At 41.8% G+C, this 20,828-nt stretch overlaps 1 protein-coding gene across 9 annotated transcripts in view; it reads left to right on the top strand.

Annotated features, from left to right (window-relative positions):
- Positions 1 to 20,828, top strand: part of TTLL5 (tubulin tyrosine ligase like 5) — a 152,193-nt gene that overhangs the window by 104,436 nt on the left and 26,929 nt on the right. For 8 of the 9 annotated variants that reach the window (XR_007631432.1, XR_007631431.1, XR_007631433.1 and 5 more), the window contains 3 exons: positions 4,183 to 4,360; positions 11,678 to 11,898; positions 18,938 to 19,023. Coding sequence is in view for 5 of the 9 variants with exons in the window: in XM_050335280.1 (XP_050191237.1) it covers positions 4,183 to 4,360; positions 11,678 to 11,898; positions 18,938 to 19,023 (485 nt within the window). In the remaining 4 variants the exon portion in view is untranslated. Of the gene's footprint in view, positions 1 to 4,182; positions 4,361 to 11,677; positions 11,899 to 18,937; positions 19,024 to 20,828 lie in introns of those variants that run through there. The other variant, XM_050335284.1, reaches the window with a different exon arrangement.

Here is a 20,828-nt window from a genome sequence, read left to right as displayed (position 1 = left end):
TTCTGTGTACTTTTTCCAGTTCTACTGTGTGCTTTTTGAGAAGGGAGGAGGGACAGGGGTTATAATCGTCCTCAGTATGCAAGAGATGTATGCAATTTTGGTTTATATGGTAGCATAGTAGTATTAGTGTTTTTGTTCTCTATGCCTTTCCTTGTAATTCCTAACACTGAATTTGCTTTTTGAGAGGATTTTAGTGATGTTTGCATAGAAAAATTCTATTACGGCTATAGTTATAAGGTCTCCATCCTGAATAAAATAACTAGTTGTAGTGCATTGACCCTGGCTGGATGCCAGGTACCCACCAAAGCCACTCTTTCACTTTCCCTCTGCAATTTGACAGGGGAGAGAAAATATACCAAAGCTTTCAGGTGTAAAGGACCAGGAGAGATCACTCACCGATTACTGTCATGGGCAAAACAGGCTCGAAGTGGGGATATTAATTACATTTATTACTAGCAGAATCAGAACAGGATAGTGAGAAGTAAAATATATCTTAAAAACACCTTCCCCCCATCCCTCTGTCCTTCCAAGTTCTACCTCCCCTCCCCCAGCAGTGCAGGAAGATGGGGAATGAGGGTCAGTTGTTGTTTCTGCCACTGCTCAGAGAGAAGAGTCCTTCCCCTGCTCCCCGTGGGGTTCCCTCCCAGGGAGACAGTCCTTCATGAACTTCTCCAGCGTGAGTCCATCCCACGGGCAACAGTTCTTCATAAATTGCTGCAACGTGGGTCACTTTTCCATGGGACACAGTCCTTCAGGCACAGGCTGCTCCAATGTGGGTCCCCCACAAGGCCACAAATCCTACCAGGAAAACCTGCTACAGCATGGGCTCCTCTCTCCACAGGTCAGCAGGTCCCTGCCAGGCCCCTGTTCCAGTGTGGGTCTTCTCCATGGGCTGCAGGGCAATCTCTGCACCTCCATGGTCCTCCGTCAGCTGCAGGGGCACAGCTGCTTCACCATGGTCTGCACCACGGGCTGCAGGGGAATCTCAGCTCTGGTGCCTGGGGATCTCCTCCCCCTCCTTCTCCACTGACCTTGGTGTCTGCATTATTGTTCCCATGGTCTCACTCCACTCTTCTCTAGCTGCAATTTTCATCTGCATAATAACTTTTTTCTGCTTCTTAAATATGTTATCACAGAGCTGTTGCTATCATTCCTGACTGGCTCAGCCTTGGCTAGCAGTGGGTCCATCCTAGAGCTGTCTGGCACTGGCTTTGCAGGACATGGGGGAAGCTTCCAGCAGCTTCTCACAGAAACCACCCCTGTAGCCCCCTGCTACCAAAACATGGCCACAGAAACCCAATACACTAGTTCAAAGTCTGTCACTGTGTAAAACTAGGATTGTGTTTCCCTGGGTACATGACTTCATAGTTATTAAAATGAATGCCATCTACCTATGTAATCTCTGATTATTCAGTAACGTGGTGTTTCTTTCACAGTTCTCAGTGACTTTCAGTTTTTTACCAGCAGACTTTTTTTTTTTTCTTCTTATTTCACTATTTTTTCCCCCAGATCACTTAGAAATGTTTGAAAAGTAGAGATCATTGCGCAGGTTCTTGTTGGGACCTCAGTGGTAATTGCCTTCTGTTGTGGAAACTCTCCATTTATTCTAGCTCTGGTTTAATGTGTTTTAACTAGTTACAAAATCCAGAAGATTTACCCCTTTATCCTATGTTGGCTTACTTTATTTAGAAGCATTTTAACAGAATTTATCCTAATTTTCTCAACTGAGAAAAGCTGGTGCGAAAAAGTTATTCTAGCCAAATAGACAAATACAGTTGTTTAGTTCAAAACAGAGGTATTGAAGATCATAATCTCTTATAAGTTCTGATGAGGAATTAATCAGGCTGTTTACTGAGCACTAACGTGACTTTGATGAAGCTCCTGAATGCTCTTCAGCTTTGTATGTGGTGCAATGTTTGTTTCAAAGGCTGGTCTGCAGTTATGCCCAGCCATCTCCCAAAGACTGCATCCTAGTCTGAGCACAGTCCTTTGTGCATTTCACCTGTTAGCATGACCTGACTTTACTGGAAGGATAACAGAGAGTCCAGCTGCTTCTCATAAAGGAAAATCCAATGAGCTGTAACATCAGGGTGGATGGTGGAGTCTGTATCTATGCAGTGGAAGGAGCAGATATGACCCTTGGGATGAGGGTTGAGTCCAGGTGACAGCAACCTGCTGATAACCCAGCAGATGAGCTGGAGGGATTGGGGAGAGACAGCTGGGGATAATTTCAAAGATTCTTTGTTCCTTGTCCTGTCCTACTTTAGTGTTGTGCATTTTGTGGCATCCCGTGCCTACCAGGCAACAGTGTTGGGGTACCAGCACTACACACACATGGATGGATCCAGAGCTGAGCACCTGCAGGTAAAACCACAGTAGTAGAGAGGATCATGACTCCATAACTGGGGCAGAAGAGGGGAGGTGGGTTCAGAAGAGAGAAGCAGCTCTTCCAAGGTTAACCACAAAGCCAGCTTCAGACCTTGAGTTTCAAGTCCTCAGTACTGTCAGCAACATTACAGTTGTCAGTTTTCCAAGTAGTGGTGAAAGAAAAAGAACTGAAAGACTGAGAATCTTCTAGCACAAGGTAGCAGGGAGCAAGTCGTTTATCCATTGGTGCACTGGGGTAGTGTGGAAGCAAAGGAATGAAGAAATATAGGTGGGATCCCTTGAACAGGTTAAGTCTAGAGAAAGCTACCTACAGGCCATGGCCCATAAGAGCAAAAGTAGTAGTGGTGCTCCAAGCAAGGGAAGGCCCAGAGGGTGGAAGGTGAAGATGCTGCTGAACTCCTTTTCTCCTGGATTATCACACTCTTTTGTTGCTGAGGAACTGAGTATGTAGAGTGACCCTTTAGTGTTTGGAGTCCTTGTCCTCAGTTTACTTTGAAAGGTTATTTTTGAGGGAGAGGAGATAGGGCTAGCAGTTGTCTCTGGTCTTGTTTGAAAAATTTTTCTGAATATTTTAAGGGTTTGCAATGATGAAAAAGTTTGTGGAGGAAGGAGCAACACATTCAAGGGAAGCTGTGACATGTTCAAAGAATGTAGGTTGAAAGTTTCAATAGGATCCTGAAGCAAAGAGATTGCAGTTAACTCCCTTGCTAAAACCATGACTTACACTCCAAATTGTGGCATAAAAGACATCAATTATCTTTTACATCCTAGTTATTTATGATGAGGATAGGAAATACAAGGGAAGTCTGCCCTGAGAATCCAAAGGAAATACTTGGAAGGAGTGGCTGAGAGATAAATGACAATGATAACAGAAACTTGGGAAACTCAGGCATTGAGGATTGAGGGTTTTATTAGCAAGAGCGTCAGGATTCAGTAGGTCATATGGCATCCTGTCTTGTGAGCACAGAATGTGCGAGTTGCTGGGCCATTGTAGCCTCTTCAGGACACCTTGTGGTCCTGTCAGTCGGCCACCTGCTCTCTGCAAAGCCCCTTGGCCTTGTGTGTTGCTGCTGCCTTCTCACCAAGGCTTACAAACTTCAAAGCAAGCCAGTGAGCTCCTTTTGGTACTTATCATGTTGCAGGCCACAGCTGAACTCCCACTGTGTAAGCCTGGGTTGTAAGCGCTCCTGTCTCTTTGCAGGAGACCTTTTGTCCTCTGGGAAAGGCTTGCATTACTCTAATGATGAAAGAAATGAGACTGTCTTTGCTTATCTCAGGTCTTTTGGATTGTAACTGTATGGAGTCAACATGTACTCTAGTTGCAACCTCACCCAGCCAGTCATTTATCTTCTGTGGATATTGTACTGTGTGTCTTTCTTCTATTCCACTCTCATTGCAGCATGTGTGTGCTTAGTGTAAGCCTTGTGTTAGTATATTAAAATATCTACAAATCCAAATAAATGTCTCATTAGTGATGGGAATCCTTAGCTCTTTTCCTGCTGCAACTCTGCCTCTTATCACTGCTGATCAGCCACAGAAATGTTCCAGTTTAGAATTCTTACTCTCTTTTTCTTGGTTCTCTTCAAGAAAATGTCCAGTAAGATAGTCCCAGACTGGAATTCATTAAAGTGTTTAGCAAGACTGCATTTGGCACATGGCACCTCTAGCAGGTGTTGTGCTTGCTAAAGCCATTTGCTGTAAATTCATAGCTGGCTAAGTATTAAGGGGGTTTTTTGAAGCAGCAGTGCCTTGTAGGTGGGAATAGTGAAAATATGATGGCTCTTCTTTTCTCAGGGCTCTGGAGAATCATCATTTTGCCTGTGACAGAGAGGTGGAGAACAGTGTCTACAACAAGGTGACAGAGAGTCCACTGGCACATCCCAACTATCAGCTTCATTTTGCTGTGCAGCAACTTCAGCAGCAGAAACTTCAGTCACGACAATTGTTGGAGCAAAACCAAACACGGCAACAGGTAACTAAGAAAAAATCCCGCCTGGGATGTAGCAGTGCTGATTGAGTCTTACATGTGCAGAACAAACCCAGAAGGCAGTACACGTGGCACAACTTTTGTGAAGAAAGTAGCTTTTAAAGTGGGTTTCAAAGAAATTAATATTACCTGCAGTGATTTTAATAGCATTTTGGTGCTGTAGTTCCCAATAGCTTCTTCCATTGCATTGGCATCTTAAGAACTAGAGGAAATATGAAAAAGGGCTTGTATTAATGATGTTCTGGCTGACACCTAGATGCCAAAGGTGGACCACTGTGTTTGGAACAGCATTTCCATCCTTCCTGTGGAACCTTCCAAGGTTACAGTGACTTCATTGATACATTTGTTACCTTACTTTGTTATTATGCATAGAAAGATGTATTCTGAGTGATGTCCAAAAGGCTTCCCTGCTAAAGTTAAAGAAGTCTTTGGGTGAACAAAGCTTCACTCAAAAGAGTTTGGTCTCCCTTAGTATGGAGCTGTTTGCTGGGCAGTCTGGTATGACTGGACTCCTGTGAACAGATTTAACACATGGAGGTCCAAACACCCACTCTCCCTTCTGTGAAGCAAGTGAGTCATTAGTCAGGGTCTTTGAGAAAGGCTGTAGGCAAATTGCCCTCATCCTTTTCTGGGAGCATCTTGAAGGAGAGGCCCTTCTGCTTTTGCTCCTTGCACTCCTTCTTTTAAGGCCCTTACTTAGCTATGCAGTTTCCATCCTCAACTTCCCTCACCTACAGTTGTCTTGTTCCTCCTCCAAGCAGGAGGTCTTCCTTTCATCTTAATTCATGGGTGGGCACTTGGGGCTGCTCATGAGCTCAGAAAAGGGCTGTAAAATGGCTTGTGCCTGTGAAGAGGCTGGAGCTGGCCATGGGGCCTGGCTGAGCCCTCTTCTAATTGCTGACATTGAGCTGATGTTATTCTTGGCCTGGGCAGAGCCATTACTCAGGAGTTTCTGTTAAAGTAATTCTTTGTTAAACCTTCTCTTACACCCACAACGTTCCCCTCCTTTCTCTCTCTCCCTTCTCCTTCAGAGCCAAGCAGTTTGGAGAGGCCATTGCCATGCTTAAGGACTCAGGCTGCACTGAGCAGTGCATTTCATTTGCCATTAATGAAAAAAGGTATTTGCTGAACTTGAGGGCTTTCAGACTTTCTGTCGTGAAAATCACATCTTAATGAAATGATTGCCCCTTGGACACTTCCTCTCCCAGTCGACATTGTATGGAGCCAGCCAGCCAGCCCTCCTCTTCAAGTCACAGTTGCATTGATCCTCTGATGCCCCTGCTAGTCACAGCACTATCCTCATCTTCATCTGTCTGTCACCTGCACCCTCTCTATCTTCCTGTCACTGTCCTCTTACTTAGGTTCTCAGATTTCAGTCCTTTGACTTGGCCTTTCCAAGAACTACCTTCTCTTTTCTGCTGCTTATGTGTTCCCTGCCCTACGTCTTCCCACTCACACTGCTTTGACTTCTGCCCCACCTTTCATGCTGGCCCTCATTTATCCTCTCTTTTTAGCCACAGGTGATGTAGCTTATCCTAACCTGCATTGCTTTACACATTTCCTAGTCAGTGTCACCTATGCTACCTATCTTCCATTGCCTGCTCTTTCCCTTCTGTTCCTTCCCATGTATTGAGATCTACTCCATCCTTTGTTGTCTTGCCTGCTGTATTCAAGTTCATCAGCCTCCTCTCAACAGAAGAAATATATCCCGCAAGATGGAAAGGCCTATCACTTGAAAGAGTGTCATGATCTCTCTGCTTTGGGGAATGCATCCAAGATATCTCCGAGCATGTTTCATCTGATTGTAGGAGTTCTTATTACGGTTAGAAGGCAGGATAGCCATTTGTCAGTAGCTGAAGTACATCTATTCATTAATATATCTGAAGGCACACCCTGAGTGTGACATGACCATGCAATATGAGTAGATGCCAGCCTTTCCCTCTGTCTGTGACAAAGGGACTAATCATATGTATGACTGTATATATATATATGTGAACAAATAACAGAAGCACCATGATTAATAACACAGGCAAATACTTCCTCCTGTACATTAACCAATTTAATATGCTGGAGATGAGATGGATGCATTAGAAAGCACAGGCTTTTCTAGTCAAGTATCTGTGTAATAGGAATAGCCCCATCTACCATGCAGTGGATGTATCTTATCATGAAGGCTTGTTGTGTGCTTCCTTGTTCCAGCACCCGCTCTTGGTTGAGACCACTTTCCAGACACTTAAGAATGATGATGATTTCTCCAGGCATTTAACAATTTGCAGAGTAGCAGATTCTGTGTAGGAGGAGGAAGAGGAATAATAACCAACAGTTTTCACTCATTGTATGGGGAAGTTAGTTCATTCGGTGCAGTATGGTAGAAATAGATCTTTGATGACAGAATAGGTACTTCGTTCATTGGACAAAAAGAACACCACCAAACTGACCGGATGAGAATCTGACAAATAGGTAGAATGACATGGATCAGGAACAGAGACAGCACTCTGAGAAAAGAGAAGAAAATAGAAAGGGGAAGAGTTTGAAAGTGGAGACAAGAAGCTTAAATTGGATATTAGTAAAATCAAGGAACAAAAATTACAAAATCAAACCAAAAGACAAGAAAAACAGGCTTATAGCAGTATTTTTAATGTTTAATGGAGACTTCATGTGACATGTTATGACCTAAATGTTAGTATCACTGCTGCAGTTGGCAAGACAGTTAATACACCCTCATTGTTTACTCTCTAATTGTTTCCTGTACTGGAAAGATGCCATTAGCTGTGAGGGAGGTTCCTTTTTCTCTGTGTGGCTATGTTCTGTCTGCTTAGCCTAGCATCTACTGGGTTTAGAATTTTATGCCAAACATTTCACATGGGAAAAAAGTTAAATTAAAACAAGAAAAGTACAATCATATGGTGGGATGATCCCCATCAGTCCTGCTTACATCAGAAAGGCTTATGCTAAACAAGACATGAATCATGTTAGTGAGTTGTGTGGGCAGTTGTGTGATTACATTTTCAATGAGAAGTTTAAGTAGATTTTAGGCTGTAGAACGTTGGGCTAAGTTAATCTTAAACAAGCCTGCTCTCAGTCATTTAAAAATAGTATGTTCTCTGAAATATTCCTCATTTTATGGAGTTCAGCAAATTTTTTTCTTTCGATGTTTGTGACTCTCTTTTGAAATCCTTAGACTTTATTTAGATCTGACTGGGAATGTTGAGTACTCAGAATAATATTCCTAGTATTCCTAGAACTACATTATTCCTGTTTGAGGACACAGGGACTCTGAATACTGCCTTAAACATCATTAAACTGTTTTCTAAACTGTTATATATTTAACTGCTGTCAGATTTGCAGTATCTCTTTCCTTCAGTTTCTTGTTCATTCTTGTTTTGCAGCTTTCTCCCTCAGATTGTTTTCCCACTAAATGTGCTAACTGCCATTTTTCCTATTTGAGTCTTGTGATGCTGATGAGTCAAAGTCTCAGTCTAAGTAAAAAGAACAACCATCCTGAAACCAGTAGTCTGTGCTGATTTATACCAGCTGAAATTTTGTCCCCATGTTTCTGATCCTATCACTGTTACTAGAATTGTGATAATGCCCAGATGTATTAACTGTCTTTCCAATACAATGATAGAGCCCAATCCTTGTCCCAGAGACCTATCAGTACCAAGAGGGAGATAAAGGAGAAGACACCAAGTCAATTGATTTTAGTGCATTTTATCCTCGCTCTGAAGAATTTGCTAAGGAGGACATGCCTCCGGATAGTCTGTGCATACCATGAGTTTGCCCTTCCTGAAATTTCCTAATGACCCCAAGACGCTCCTCTTACTGCAGTTTAACACAATGGTAGTTAATAGTACATTTCAAGTCTGTTCTTTATTGCCACTCTGTGAATTTTCAACTCCACTGATTGTTCCATTCAAACTGATTTAACTGAATGCATTAGTATGTATTCAAAAGAATTTTCGCTAAACTGTTTATATGACTGGAAAGGTCTTCTAAGCCTATTAATTCTCCGTATTTTTGCAATGTTATCTGAAACACAGTTGCTTTTCTAAAAGTGGTGGGGTTTACTTCGTTGGGTTTACTTTATTTTTCTTTTTTAAACTTAAATCCTTGTTATTGTTTATTGCTTATAAACCTCTCAGTTTCTAGCACCAAAATCTTGTGATTTGGAAGTAGCTGCATGGATCTTTATGCAGTTCATGTGTGTGGGCATCTGTCTGTCAGTTCTCATACACTGCTGAGTCTTATGTTTTTCAGACTTGCTGATCCAACTGAAAGTGAATGACTATGGGATAGAAATCTCAAAACTATGTTTCATACAAATTTCATTAAAATAAAGAGCTGTATATCTGGGAAGGGGATTAAACTACTGTTCCCATTAAGGTAAAGGCTGCAGCATGAGACCATTCCTAATTAGACAGCAGAAAATCAACACAAGAATGCCCAAGACCCATGAAGGGAGGCATAATTTGGGGTATGCTTTGTATTAGATACTGTAAGACAGATTAACAGGAAATGAGCTTCATTACCTCCTCTGGTCACACAATGAACATGTTTTTGCTTGCAACATTTGTTCCATTACTGTGCTAGGGATGGGTGTTAGATACAGGAATGGTAAGTGCCAAGAACATTCCTTCTGTTTTTGAAGATCATTAATATATCTGCTTTTCTTCAAAGTACTACAGTACCTTTCTGCTTTTAATCACTAACAGCCCGAGCTTAGCTACTGCTGGCTGATACTCTTAGATGTGCATTGTCTTTACTTACAAGCTCTACATGTTGAGATTTTCTAATTAGAAACTACTCTTTTTTGTACAGCTAACACTTTGTGTATGGTATCCCTGTGTAGATTTGGAAGCAAGGAGAGGTGTGGTCTAATGAGGTGAATATGGTATTGGAAGTTAGGATCTTTTCACAGCTTTTCAGACATTTCAGCCTAGCTTTTTGTATTGCTCAGTCTGTGGGTTTGGGAAAAGCACTTTCTCTGTCAGTGCTAACATTCTTCATGGGCAAGACAGGATTAATGCTGTCCTACCTCCACAAAGAATTGTGTAAGAGAATTAACTCACTATTGCCTTAGAAGATTTTTAGCTAAAAAGTCTTATAGCTTTCTTACTGTTTTTCAGATTTGCAGCCCTAAGAACTTGTTAGGGTAATAAATGTGTCCTTGACATCAGGTTAAATCTGCCAGCCTGCAAAGTGTGATTGAAAGATTTTACTTGCAGCAGCAATAGATGTAGAGTTCTGCCTGCTTCAGGACTGTGTCTTTTAAGGCTAGGCTGAGCTTCTGCTCTCCCTAGACCCTTAGCCTTCAGAATCCTGAGTAATGAGTTTTGTATCCTATTTTTTAGATGTGCTGAATTGTCTTCCCAACCCTTCCTTTGTGTGGCCAGGCTCTGCTCTCCCCAGCTGCCCTCTTTATTTGCACAGTAGCTTCTCCTGATTTCCTGTCCTGTCCCCACGGAGTTCACAGCAGGGCAGTATACTTTGTAGCTGAATCCAGAAGCCATGGTCCATGTCAGCTTCCAGTCACCCCATCCTTGCCTGGAAAACAGCCAGAATCTTAGCACAGTGTAGACTCAAAGGCCTTTTTGGAAGTCTGTTACCCCATGAAAAACATCCATGACCTTTCTTAAGGCAGATTTGAGCCCAGGTTTTGCTGATCAGACTTTGTTAGAGCATCCATGCTTGCTGTTTCTTCAGAGTCATGGATCTCCTTGCCACTGCATATTAACTCAGGGAAGGGGTTGTGACTGTACGCTTTTTTGGCTCCAGGATCTTAGTGACTTTAATAGCAAGAAAAAGAACTTACAGGGAAGATGCATAATACCAAAGAGCACAGTGAGATGCCACCCCTGAGGAAGAAGTGGGAGCAGTGACTTGAGGGTCTCCATCCCAACCCCATGATGTGTCAGGCTCTAAGATGCAAGAGACTAAACCAAGTTCCATTTTAGTTTATTTTGTGGGGTGTGACTGCTATTTTCCAGACTTCTGCACTTGTATTAGCTAGTTAATTCAAAATCTGAAAGCTGCAATCAAGAGCTTTAGGGAAGGGAGAAGTTAAGGAGGGTTGAGAGCCCAAGGGCATCTTGTCAGTAAGCTTTACTTAGGAAACAGGCCTGTTTTGGCTTCTGCACTTCCTTTTCTCCCTAGAGCTCTCCCTGTCAGAAACGCCTTCCCACACACCACTAGCCCTGCTATTTGCCAGAGAATTGCGGGGGAGAGGGGCTTTTCCTGTCTGTATGCTGAGACTCAGCCAGCTCTCAGACTGTGGTTTTCTCTGGAGCCTGGAGCCCACTCGCTGTGGCTTTGTGTATTTTCCACCAGAGAAGAAACTGAGCACGAACTCAGTGAAGGGCACTGCTCCCGGGGTCACACTGAGGTAACTGGCAAGGGCTCAGCTATTCCCCTCATCTCCTATCACTGACCTCTAGCTGCCAAACTGCAAGGTTACGGTACTGCCTCTGCGCTGGGAATCTGACTGACTTCGAGGAAAGACAAGGCAGAACTCCCGGCAGGTTGCTTCTTTCTGAAGAGAGTTTAGCAGTCTGCAGAACTCCTATAGGGCAACATTCTCCACTCCCTGCTTTGCCAGTCCACAGCTCAGTTCTCCAGTGTGTCATAACATGCAGGTTCTTTTGTTCCCTGTGTCAAATATCCAACATTACTCTCCCACGTGCTATAGAATAGAAATATTTTTTGTCCTGTAATATTACTGGAGATTTCTTTTTTTGTCAGAGGTGAACCTAAAGTCCCTTTTTCAGAAAAAAGTACTCTAGAGGCTTTCTGTTGTTCCAAGTACAGGGTTAGACTAAATAACTGACATTGGAACATCTACCCTACAACCTTTTTCTTTCCTAGAATTGTATCTCAATTCCACCTCCCACATAAAGAGTAATTTAGCAAAATAAATGAAGAAAGTCAGTCAACATAATGAAAGCTTTACTTCTTTGTGGGTGGAAGCCCACTGCAAGGTTAGATTAAGGATTAAACCTCACGTTTTTTAATCCAGAATAGTATAATTTTGTGGCAGTAATGAGGTTATCTGCATTCCTAGAAGGTAGTCCCAGCTTCTAAAGGCATAAAATTCAGCTCTAAAAACTACTTTATGGATTTGACCACTTAACTCTTCTTTTTATGCATGGGAGTCTCCCTCGAGCCCTGGGAGAGTCCCATGCCTTCACCAGACAGATGTTATCCCACCAGACAAAAATGTCACCCACCTCCATCAGCGTTCTCAGCAATGTTCACAGAGGTAATCACCAATTACTATGTTTTGTTTTGTTTTGTTTTTTTACCCAGGCTCTCTTTGCCAACTACTCACAACCCAGCACCAGCCATATATCTATGCCAGCTGGCTCTGATGCCCACAAGACATCAAGTGCCACTTGTAGTATCCAAAAAGCAACCAGTTTGCACAAAGTGATGCCATCCCAGAGTACACCTCCTCAGCTGGTTCCAAAGCCTCCAACAAACCACAGACAGGCAGTGATCAGAAAGGCTGCAGCCCAGAGGATTTCCAAGTAAGTTTTATCTCTTCCATCCACAACAGGGAGTTGGCACTGGTTTTCCCAAAAATAAATATCGGAGAAGAACCTATCTGCATCTGACTTTGACTGATGTCCGCTGTGCTGTCCAAGATAGATCTCAGAGTAACTTAAGGTGTGCGTACTGAAATCTGTGCATTATGTTGCAGTTTTGTGTTTCACAGTGGTAAGGAAGGTAAAACTGTAATACAAACATGAGAACATAGGAACTGCCAGATTGATTCCAAGGTGGGGCTCAGTAACCTAAATACAGGTTGCTAGTGACATTCTAGATGGCCAGGGCTATTCCACCTGACCTCCAACTGCTGTTCCAGGTGAGTACAGGTCTTCTGTAGATCTTGTGTTGTATCTGCCAGTCCCATGCAGAGGCCTCAAATAACTTTAGAGTATGAAGTATGGTAGTAGACATCTGTGTTTAGGCACTTGAGTCGCTCCATGTTTAATCTTTGATGGGGGCTTGAATCTGATGGGTCAGAAGAGGGTACCAAGAAAAACCCCAAAACAAAACAACAAAGCAATCCAATATCTTTAACAAGCTTATCTGCCCTTGAACCAAGTTTTTCCATAAATGTAACATACCATGTTTGACTTAGGTCTTCAAGCACAAGTGTTTATTTCATTTAAAGTGTTTATACTGTGCCTGATGTAATGATAGCTTTCCTCATTATCTGTTGAAATCCTTCTTTTAACTTTTAGAAAGCTTTAATTATATAGTGCTTGCTATTCTAAGTTAGATGGATGGATTTGACATGTGTTATCTTTAAAAACAAACAAAAATATTCACCATGAAATGATGCTACTTGATTTTAAGTTTTCTTCCTTTCCATTTCTATATGTGTCTTCTCTTTTGTGCATTATGAGAAAATGTGAGCAAGACTTCTGGGTTTTCAGCTTCCTCAGCTCTTTGTTTATCTCTGCTTAAATGACACAATTGCTTTAGACTAAATCCTTCATTGAGTTCTTCCTCATCTATCCTCAGACTTATTTAATTCTAAAAAATTGCATTCATAACTTCTGCCCTTGTACTTACTCTAGAGCCAGCAGAGTTGTAAAGCTTTCAGAGCAAGTTCCTGTGAGGTTTCCTGACTCTCAGTTCCCCTCCTGTTTAAAGAGAGAAGTTTTACTTAGTAAAAGATTACTAATGAAAGACACCTTAGGAAGATGCTAGGGCACAGTCCGTGTGTGTGAATCCCATTTGGAACAGCAAGGCATATTTAAGGAACTTGAACAGAACTGCTTTGGGGACGTTCATGTATTTCCTGCCTGTACGCTTGCCATCTTAAGAGATAGCACACTGAATTAATCCTCCAAATCTATTTAAAAAGAAAACAAAGTGTTAGTGGACTTTGTCAGCTCAGCAAATGATGTGATCGTGAGGTCTGGCAGGTATATGCTGGTAGGTTTGCTATCTGGTTTCTTTTATGTTGGGTAGCTCATGTTAGTACAGGTGACAGGCTGTGTCAGTGGGTTTCTCTGCTGGGCAGCAGGGATGTGTATTTGAAGATGCCGGTGTGCTGTGCTCACTTCTTGGCAGAGGAAATGTTTATCCTTGTGAGATGGAATTGCAGCTCCTTGGACAGACTTTACTTTGCTGCATTTTTGTGGTTTCTGCTCTGTGACAGGCAGGAGTGTGGGAAAACCGGAAAAAGTTCAGCACCAAAAATGCACAGAAGGGAGAAAAAAAGCAAAAGATTCCTTCAGAATTTCAGAAAACGAATCCAAGTATCGAAGGCTGCAAGGAGCCACTCCGGAAATACTTTCCAAGTTGCCTTTCAGTCTCCAACATAAGGCTCCAAACCCATTCTTGCCATTCATGGGATCTTGCAGTAACATTTTTTCACTTACATGGAAAACAGCAGTGCCCGGCCATATTTCCAGCATATATTTCCAGCTGATCATTTAAAAGCTGCTATGTCTCAGTCTAATTTAATCCATTCATTGTTATCAGGAAAAGACCCGATATGCATTGGCAGGGGGGTGAATGGAGAGAAGCCTCTGTGTCAAAGGAATACAGATTAGAGAAGAAAAAGATGTCTTGCATGCTCCAACCTGTTTTCTGCAGTCTCTGATTATTTTGTATGAAGTATCCTCAGACACCATGTGTAGTCTGCTTTCAGAAAAAGTCCAGTGGTAGAAACTCCACTGTGTGCAATAACAGTCTATTTAAGAATCTAGACAAGCTTATTATCAGCTAGTTTCTCCTGATGTGCTATCTGAATTTTTCCTTTGTTTCATCCTTTTGTACCGTGTTCCTCCTTCCTGAACCACCCTGAACACTTTCCCTTATGAATACTTTCCATCTTTTGAATATCCTTCTACTTCCTGGAGTCACCTAATGTTGCTTAGACTTGTTGAGGTTTTATTCACCTCAGATACTAGTTCCACCTGTCAAGTCCTTAGTTGTTTTGAATTGACTGTATTTTCTTCAGTTTATCAGAGTGCTTGCATTGTGGTACTCAGAATTGTACTTTTCCAGTGTGGGACTACCATATCCTTAGGTTATGACATGGTAAATGTCCCTCTCCGTAACATCTTTTTGGCTTTTTCATTTGTCTCTTTGGTCACTTTTGATTTGCTGCCCTCTCTCACCCCCTGATACTTCTTGGCTGTCTTGTTGATCTCTTTCCTGAAATAGGATCTTAGTGCTATGTATTATTTCCACAAGACTCACTGAAACTAATCCCATTCTGTTGTTAAAGCTCTTGCTTTTCTTCTTTTCCCCCCATATATTTCAGTAAGTTAGACCTTATTTGTGTCTGCTCTCGCACTGCCTGGCTTTTGTTTAACATCTTAATAAAGATAATCTTTTTGAAGTTGTTTGTAGAATTTCTCCAGAGTCTGGACTGTGAAGAAAAACTAAAATCAACTTTGTCTCTTTGACCTATCTCCTCCTTGCATGCGTTATCAATTCTCTCCCAGCCAGCACACATGGCTTCCAGAAGAGGAAGAAATAAGAAGTAGAAAACTCAACTACAAACAGAATGAGATGCTAAAGATGAACATTACTGACTAATTCAAAAACTATCTAGTAACTTGGACACTTCCCTGATTGAAACATAAAGGAAAAAAGTAATGGAACAGCCAGACAATTCAGTCTTGTCTTTTCAGTTCCTGGCCTCTCTTGTTTTCTTAGTTTCTCAACTTGTAAATGGTGGTAGGTTGACTTTATAATGGATTGTGTCCAAAGCAGACTCCTTGCTTAAACTAACACAGTGGAAAACTGGGGCCCATATTAAGGTGCAGAAAAAGAACTAATTGGGAGAAATGGTTTAATATGCAGCTCTATGCTGAAATGTAGTCCCATAAAATGGTCTCATGGGGCTCCATAGTTTTGATTAAATGTCCTCATATCACAAGTAGAAAGACAGTTTTTGGACAGCTAGCACAACAAGCTCTTCTTTCTTTCTAAGAGTCAGACTGTGACCTTTCCCCAGTGCTCTAGTTGCCACTACTATTGGCAGGTCTGTGAACCATGAAAAGACTGCTGATAGCTGAGAGCAACATTTTGTGACAGATCACAGATACGGTATTCATAAGCCATGGAATGAAGCAGATGTCCCTGGGAGCAGCATTTGATGTATGGAATCTTCACATTACTAATGACAGCATGCAAAATAGAAAAATATATTAGCTCAACTGTCAGAACCCAGAGTGAACTGGTACAGATGGTAGAAGAAGAATCTCTCTGCTTTTAGGATTGACTGAGTCATAGTAAATACAAATTTCTGCACTAGTAACTTTTCAGAAACCTGCTCTCTAACTGTGACAGCATCAAGTAGAGCAAGGCTTTGAAGAACCTGTGAACAGAACCATCAGTCAAAGATCTCATAAAAATTCATCTGTCAATGTTAGACCACTGTATATAAAGAGAGGAAATGCTAGGTAGAGAAAAGGAGCATATAGTTCAAGATGTTACCAGGGTAGGAGAGACCAAGAAGGTCACCAAGTTTATCAGTAGTTGGCTGAAACATCACAAACTGTTGGGGATATTTGGTCAGCATGGCATAATTTCTTGTAGTGAACATTGCTGTAAATGTCATTCATAACTCTATTCAGGAAGCGTTTTGAAACAAATATTCCCTTCAAGTCCCAACACCACAGCACAAAAATCTTTCTGCCTTGTTCTCCCTTGTGTAATTGTTTTGTGCGGTGCCAGCAATAGAAGAGCCAAAGTTCTTCTCTATTGTAACTAGTACAGAAATAGGGTAGAGGAGATGCATTTCTCCAGGGATCAGGAAATCCATCCCAGGGCAGGGAAGAGTCCTGATTGCAGTTGGACACAGCAGTAGCCATCTTTTCTAGGACAGTGTGGCCAAGCCTAGCAAATGTGCCAGAAGTAGATGATGGTCACAGAGTAAGCCCTCTAAAACACTATGGTTCTGGTTTATATCCTGTCTTGTCCATGTGTGCTCATTCACAGGTATGCATGAAGTGTCTTAAGTGAGCCATGTACATCACATATGTAAACTGAGGGCCCACTGAAAAGAGGACAGGCAGCAGGAGAACAAGCATGTAACTGTTACTGGAACCTTTTTACCTTTTGCTACTGCTGTACTGCGGCACGCTTGTTTTTTCAGCTCCTGAGTAGCTGGGTTAATGAGGCTGCCTGACCCTTAGACATTTTTGGCAGCAAAAGCAGTGCATCTGAGAGACTTGCCTTGATTTAACACCCTGACACAGCTGGGCTTACTAGACCTGTAGCTCATAGCCCTTGGCTAGCCTCAGATCATACACACAGATACACATGCAGGGACACCCTGTCCAAGAACAACAAAGAGGAACAAACCTCTCTGGCGCTGGAATTGTAATTCTGTTGCTGTCCTTTTGTTAAACCTGGGCTTTTTGTGATATGAATTTGTTAGTGTCAATTCTGTCTGGTTCCACTGGATCTTTAAATGCATTCGGAAGACCCCAGGAATAGGTTGTTAGAACAAAGGTGTTCAAAATTTAGTCAAGAAAGTATTTCTCTGTCACTTGTGGAACAAATTTGCAGTCCAAGGCTGAGCAGCTTAGGGCTGGTCTAGTGCCTAAATGAAGGAACTTTGAGTATCAAGGAGGGGTTAGCTGTATAAGAGACAGAAAAGGGCAGTGACAGATATTTAAATGGAGAGGACAGTGCAGACAGTGTTATTGTTAGTATTGAAGAAGGAGAAATGGAGAATATAGCAATTGGAGAACTGGAAGCAAAAGCGACATGGACATTAAAAAGCAGGAAACTGAGAAAGGCAGTTGGATTTCAGCCAACCCAAGGAGGAAGAAAGTGGAAAGGGATTAAGTCAGTTTAAGCAGTGAATATGTTCTGGCACTGAAGCTTCCATCAGGACACAACAGAGAATGTGAGGGGTGAGATCCCAGGAGCAATGCTGAGAGTGAGCTGTCTGGGGGTGACAGCTGAAACTGCAAGAATCCGGATACATTGTGGGTAGGCAGAGAAGACGAGTTAAGTCTGTAGAGAGGATAGAAGCCACGCTTTAAGGTAGAAATGTGACTGTTCTCTGTTTTGCTTTTATGTTGCTGTTATACTTGCCGGTGTTCTTGATGACATTTTCAACCACTAGTCTTGCATTCTACCTACAGAAGGGTGAGCTGAATTTGACTGTCAGTTGTGCTGTGTTAATGAAGTGGAGTAGCTAATTATGAGCAGGGAATATCTATGTAAGAAGCATAAAGATCCATCTGGATTCTTAGCTTCCAGAAGGACCACGCAGTATCAGCACGAAAAGATGCCATAAATACAGATCCAAAATTCTCTCCAAGAGACAATAAACACGGGAACAGGCCCTTCATTTGACAATAGCATTTGCAATTAAGGCTGACTGAAGTAAGGGATTGTGTTACACAAATGTATCTGATTCCTCCCCCTTCCTGTATGGACTCCAATTTATTTCACTGAAATCCTGCTGAGATAAATTACAGGAGTCCCTCACTAGCCTTTTAGCTGTCAGGAACACCTGGATTACTTGCTGACCTTGAAATCTGAAAACAAAAGGTTTCAGATAAAACTATAGAAACTGCACATGTGTGTCTGGGTCTGTTAGTTGTCAGGGCATCACATGGGGATTGGAGATTACAATGCTTTTTTGGGAAAGAGCTGACAGTAACTGTAACTCTGCAGAGCTGAAGGAGTGAAGGAGAAGGACTGGTAGAGATGAGTGTACGTGCAGAAGTCTGCAGTGATCAGAATGGAATTGGGCAGGAAGAAAGAAAGGCAAGGAGGAATAAAGGAGGAGAGGACAAACCAAGAATAGATGGATAATTGTAGAGATTATAAGAACAGAATAGATCCTTGCAGCTGTATAGCTTGCCCTTCCCTTTTGAGTAGACCCAATTTTTATGTAGGAAGACGTGGTGTCAGTTTGGTAATGAATCTGTAAGTTAAAGTAAGTGCAGTTGTAGTCCACAGAATATACTTTTGCTGTAAGTCAAATGCTGAGATCAATGCAGGATTTCCATTAAGGAATGCTTGAGGAATGGCACTGGACTACTGGAAATTGTATGCATCCCAGGGGTCCCAGTTTCCAAGATAAGTGAGAAACTTTGCCTAGATGAGCTCTCTCTGCTGAGGCAAGATGCAAAGACTTAACTGTGAATTTGGCATGTTTTTGACAGCATATGCATTTCTGTTTAAAGGTTGCTTAATCACTTTAGTTCAAATTGCTGGAATAAGATGACAACAGCATTACTTCTTGTAATTACAAGTAGTACCTTGGTGGTGCAATACCTTTTACTATGTTCTTTATTCTCCAGAACCAGCTTCTAAGGCACGTGAAACAATTAAGTGTTTTTATCACATGGAAGTCTTGCTGGTGGCTTGAGTTTTCGTCTGTCTTTCATCCTTTTTTGATTCAGTTGCTGTCACTGCCTGTTTCATACCATATTCAGGCACAGCTTCATAGTTACAATCCCAGTGAGATTATGTAAATGGAGAGAATTCTCAGTTTTTTGTTTGAGAGGTTCGTTCTTCCTTGGTATATCACTTCTTATCGCTGTCTGATTTGATGCTTTTACCTCTTAGGGTGACCTCCACTGAAAAGAAACTGAACGGATTCCAGAAGAGCCTTCACAGTTCTGCATCCTGTGAGCTAGGGACAAATTCCACAGGTGAGTGCCAGTGCCAAAGACCATGCAAGTGGGGGTGGGCATGCTGGGATGCTTTAATCTTTTTCAAGAACTGGCGAGGAAAAAACCTTCTCAGCAAGAAGAAACACAGCTGCCTCCTCTGCATGTAATGGTTCCTAGGTAACAGTCTGGGTTCAGCTGTGCAGGGAATTTATTCTTTCTGGGTTTAAAAAAGGCTAAACAGAAGGGAGCAAAGGCTGAGTTTCATAGAGTTGGAAGAGGAAGATTCCTTAAAATATGGCTGGGGAAAAAAAAAAGCACCTTGGCTAAAATGGCTCCTCTTTGCTCTAGGCTTTGGCTCAAGATGCTCTGTTGTTTAAGCTTGGCCTGTAATATAGGGTTGGAACGTTCTTTAAATTTTTCTTCAGTCTTGCAGAAAAGCCCTGGACTTCAGAAAGACATAGCTGAGACTTGTGAGTCAGCTGCATAGTGAAGTCAATCAGTAGAGGTGAAAGTTCCCAAAGGAAAATCAGAGACTTACAGAATCAAATCTTCATTGTTCCCTAGTGACTAATTAGTTCAAACAGGTTTATATGCTGTTAAGTTCTCAGCAAATGAGGGCCTAAATCCATTTTTCATTGATGTAGACCTGTTGGCAGGTCAAGTGTAGTCTTCAGGAACCCATATTATCCATGGCCCATAGTAATTTGTGATAGTGCTATAATGGAATATATGGACAAAGTATGTTCTAGAATGCTTTGAAAAATTGCATTTCTGACCTTTTGTTTTGCTGTGAAACCTCGAAAACATGACTTGAGTATCACTAATGCAGTGATCTGTGTATTTTCATAGGCTGAAAGAAAAGTTTTTGTAGGGGTGAACTACCCAGTTCATCTCTTGGATATTTATCTCTGAAATTTAAAGATTACATTTTCATTATTAATGTTGGTGATTTTATTGCTGATCCTTTATCTAATGCACTTAATGTACAGTTCCAAACTGACTCCCACACTTTACCACCTGGCAAAAACTCCTACCATAAATTTTATAGGGTGAAGAGCCATAGTCAATAAAAAAGACCCAGTGGCACATTGGAACGTGTATTCTGGTGTATGATGGGATTATCAAAATAAATGAAATTATGTCAACCCTTTAGTATCTGTATAACTGAGGCAGAAGTTCTGGTCTACTATATAGCTCAAGTTGTTTTTAGTTCAGTATATTAAGTAAGGTTACAGACAAATTAGCAAGTAAATGTAAAAATGGAGTTCTCAATATATCGAAGAAACTTGTTTGTTTAGTTGACTTACAGGAAGGTGTTTTGTGCTGAATTCTGCCTTCTTTTTCACACTTTGAAGAGCACTGTCATAGTTGTTCCCCTGTAGTTTTAACTTTTGCAAGAGAATCTTTACATCTCCTTTGGGTACTGTTGTTATGTGTGTCCATGATAACTGTAAGTAGCATTTTGATGTCCTTCCCCATTTCTGTGAATATTTATTCGGTGCATGCATGAGGATTGTTGATTGTATTAATGCAGGAAGACAACAGCCAGAGCTGGAGAAAGAATATAATGTAGATAACAGCTACAAAGTTCAGGGTAGTCACCTTCTCTGTGAATACTTGTAATCCAGTGAGAACTGAGAACTTCAGCTCATGGTTTCCTCCTGTAGGACTAGACTTGCTGTACTGTACTAAACTTATCTTCTCTGAAGCTCAAACAAAGGGTTTAGCCTGCCATGTAGCTAAGAGTGTCAGGGCTTATATAAAGCCCTAGTTTGGCTAAGGGTAGGCTAGCAGAACCATGATGAGTGGGTCACTCAAAGCTTCCTTCTTGCCAGAAGAGGTAT

This window comes from Myiozetetes cayanensis, unplaced genomic scaffold (genome assembly GCF_022539395.1).
Source record: "Myiozetetes cayanensis isolate MyiCay16 unplaced genomic scaffold, myiCay2020 scf6-25, whole genome shotgun sequence".
In the NCBI taxonomy this organism is placed as follows: domain Eukaryota; kingdom Metazoa; phylum Chordata; class Aves; order Passeriformes; family Tyrannidae; genus Myiozetetes; species Myiozetetes cayanensis.
Note: the sequence above shows the minus strand (reverse complement) of the source record. Positions and strands in the feature narration are given on the sequence as shown.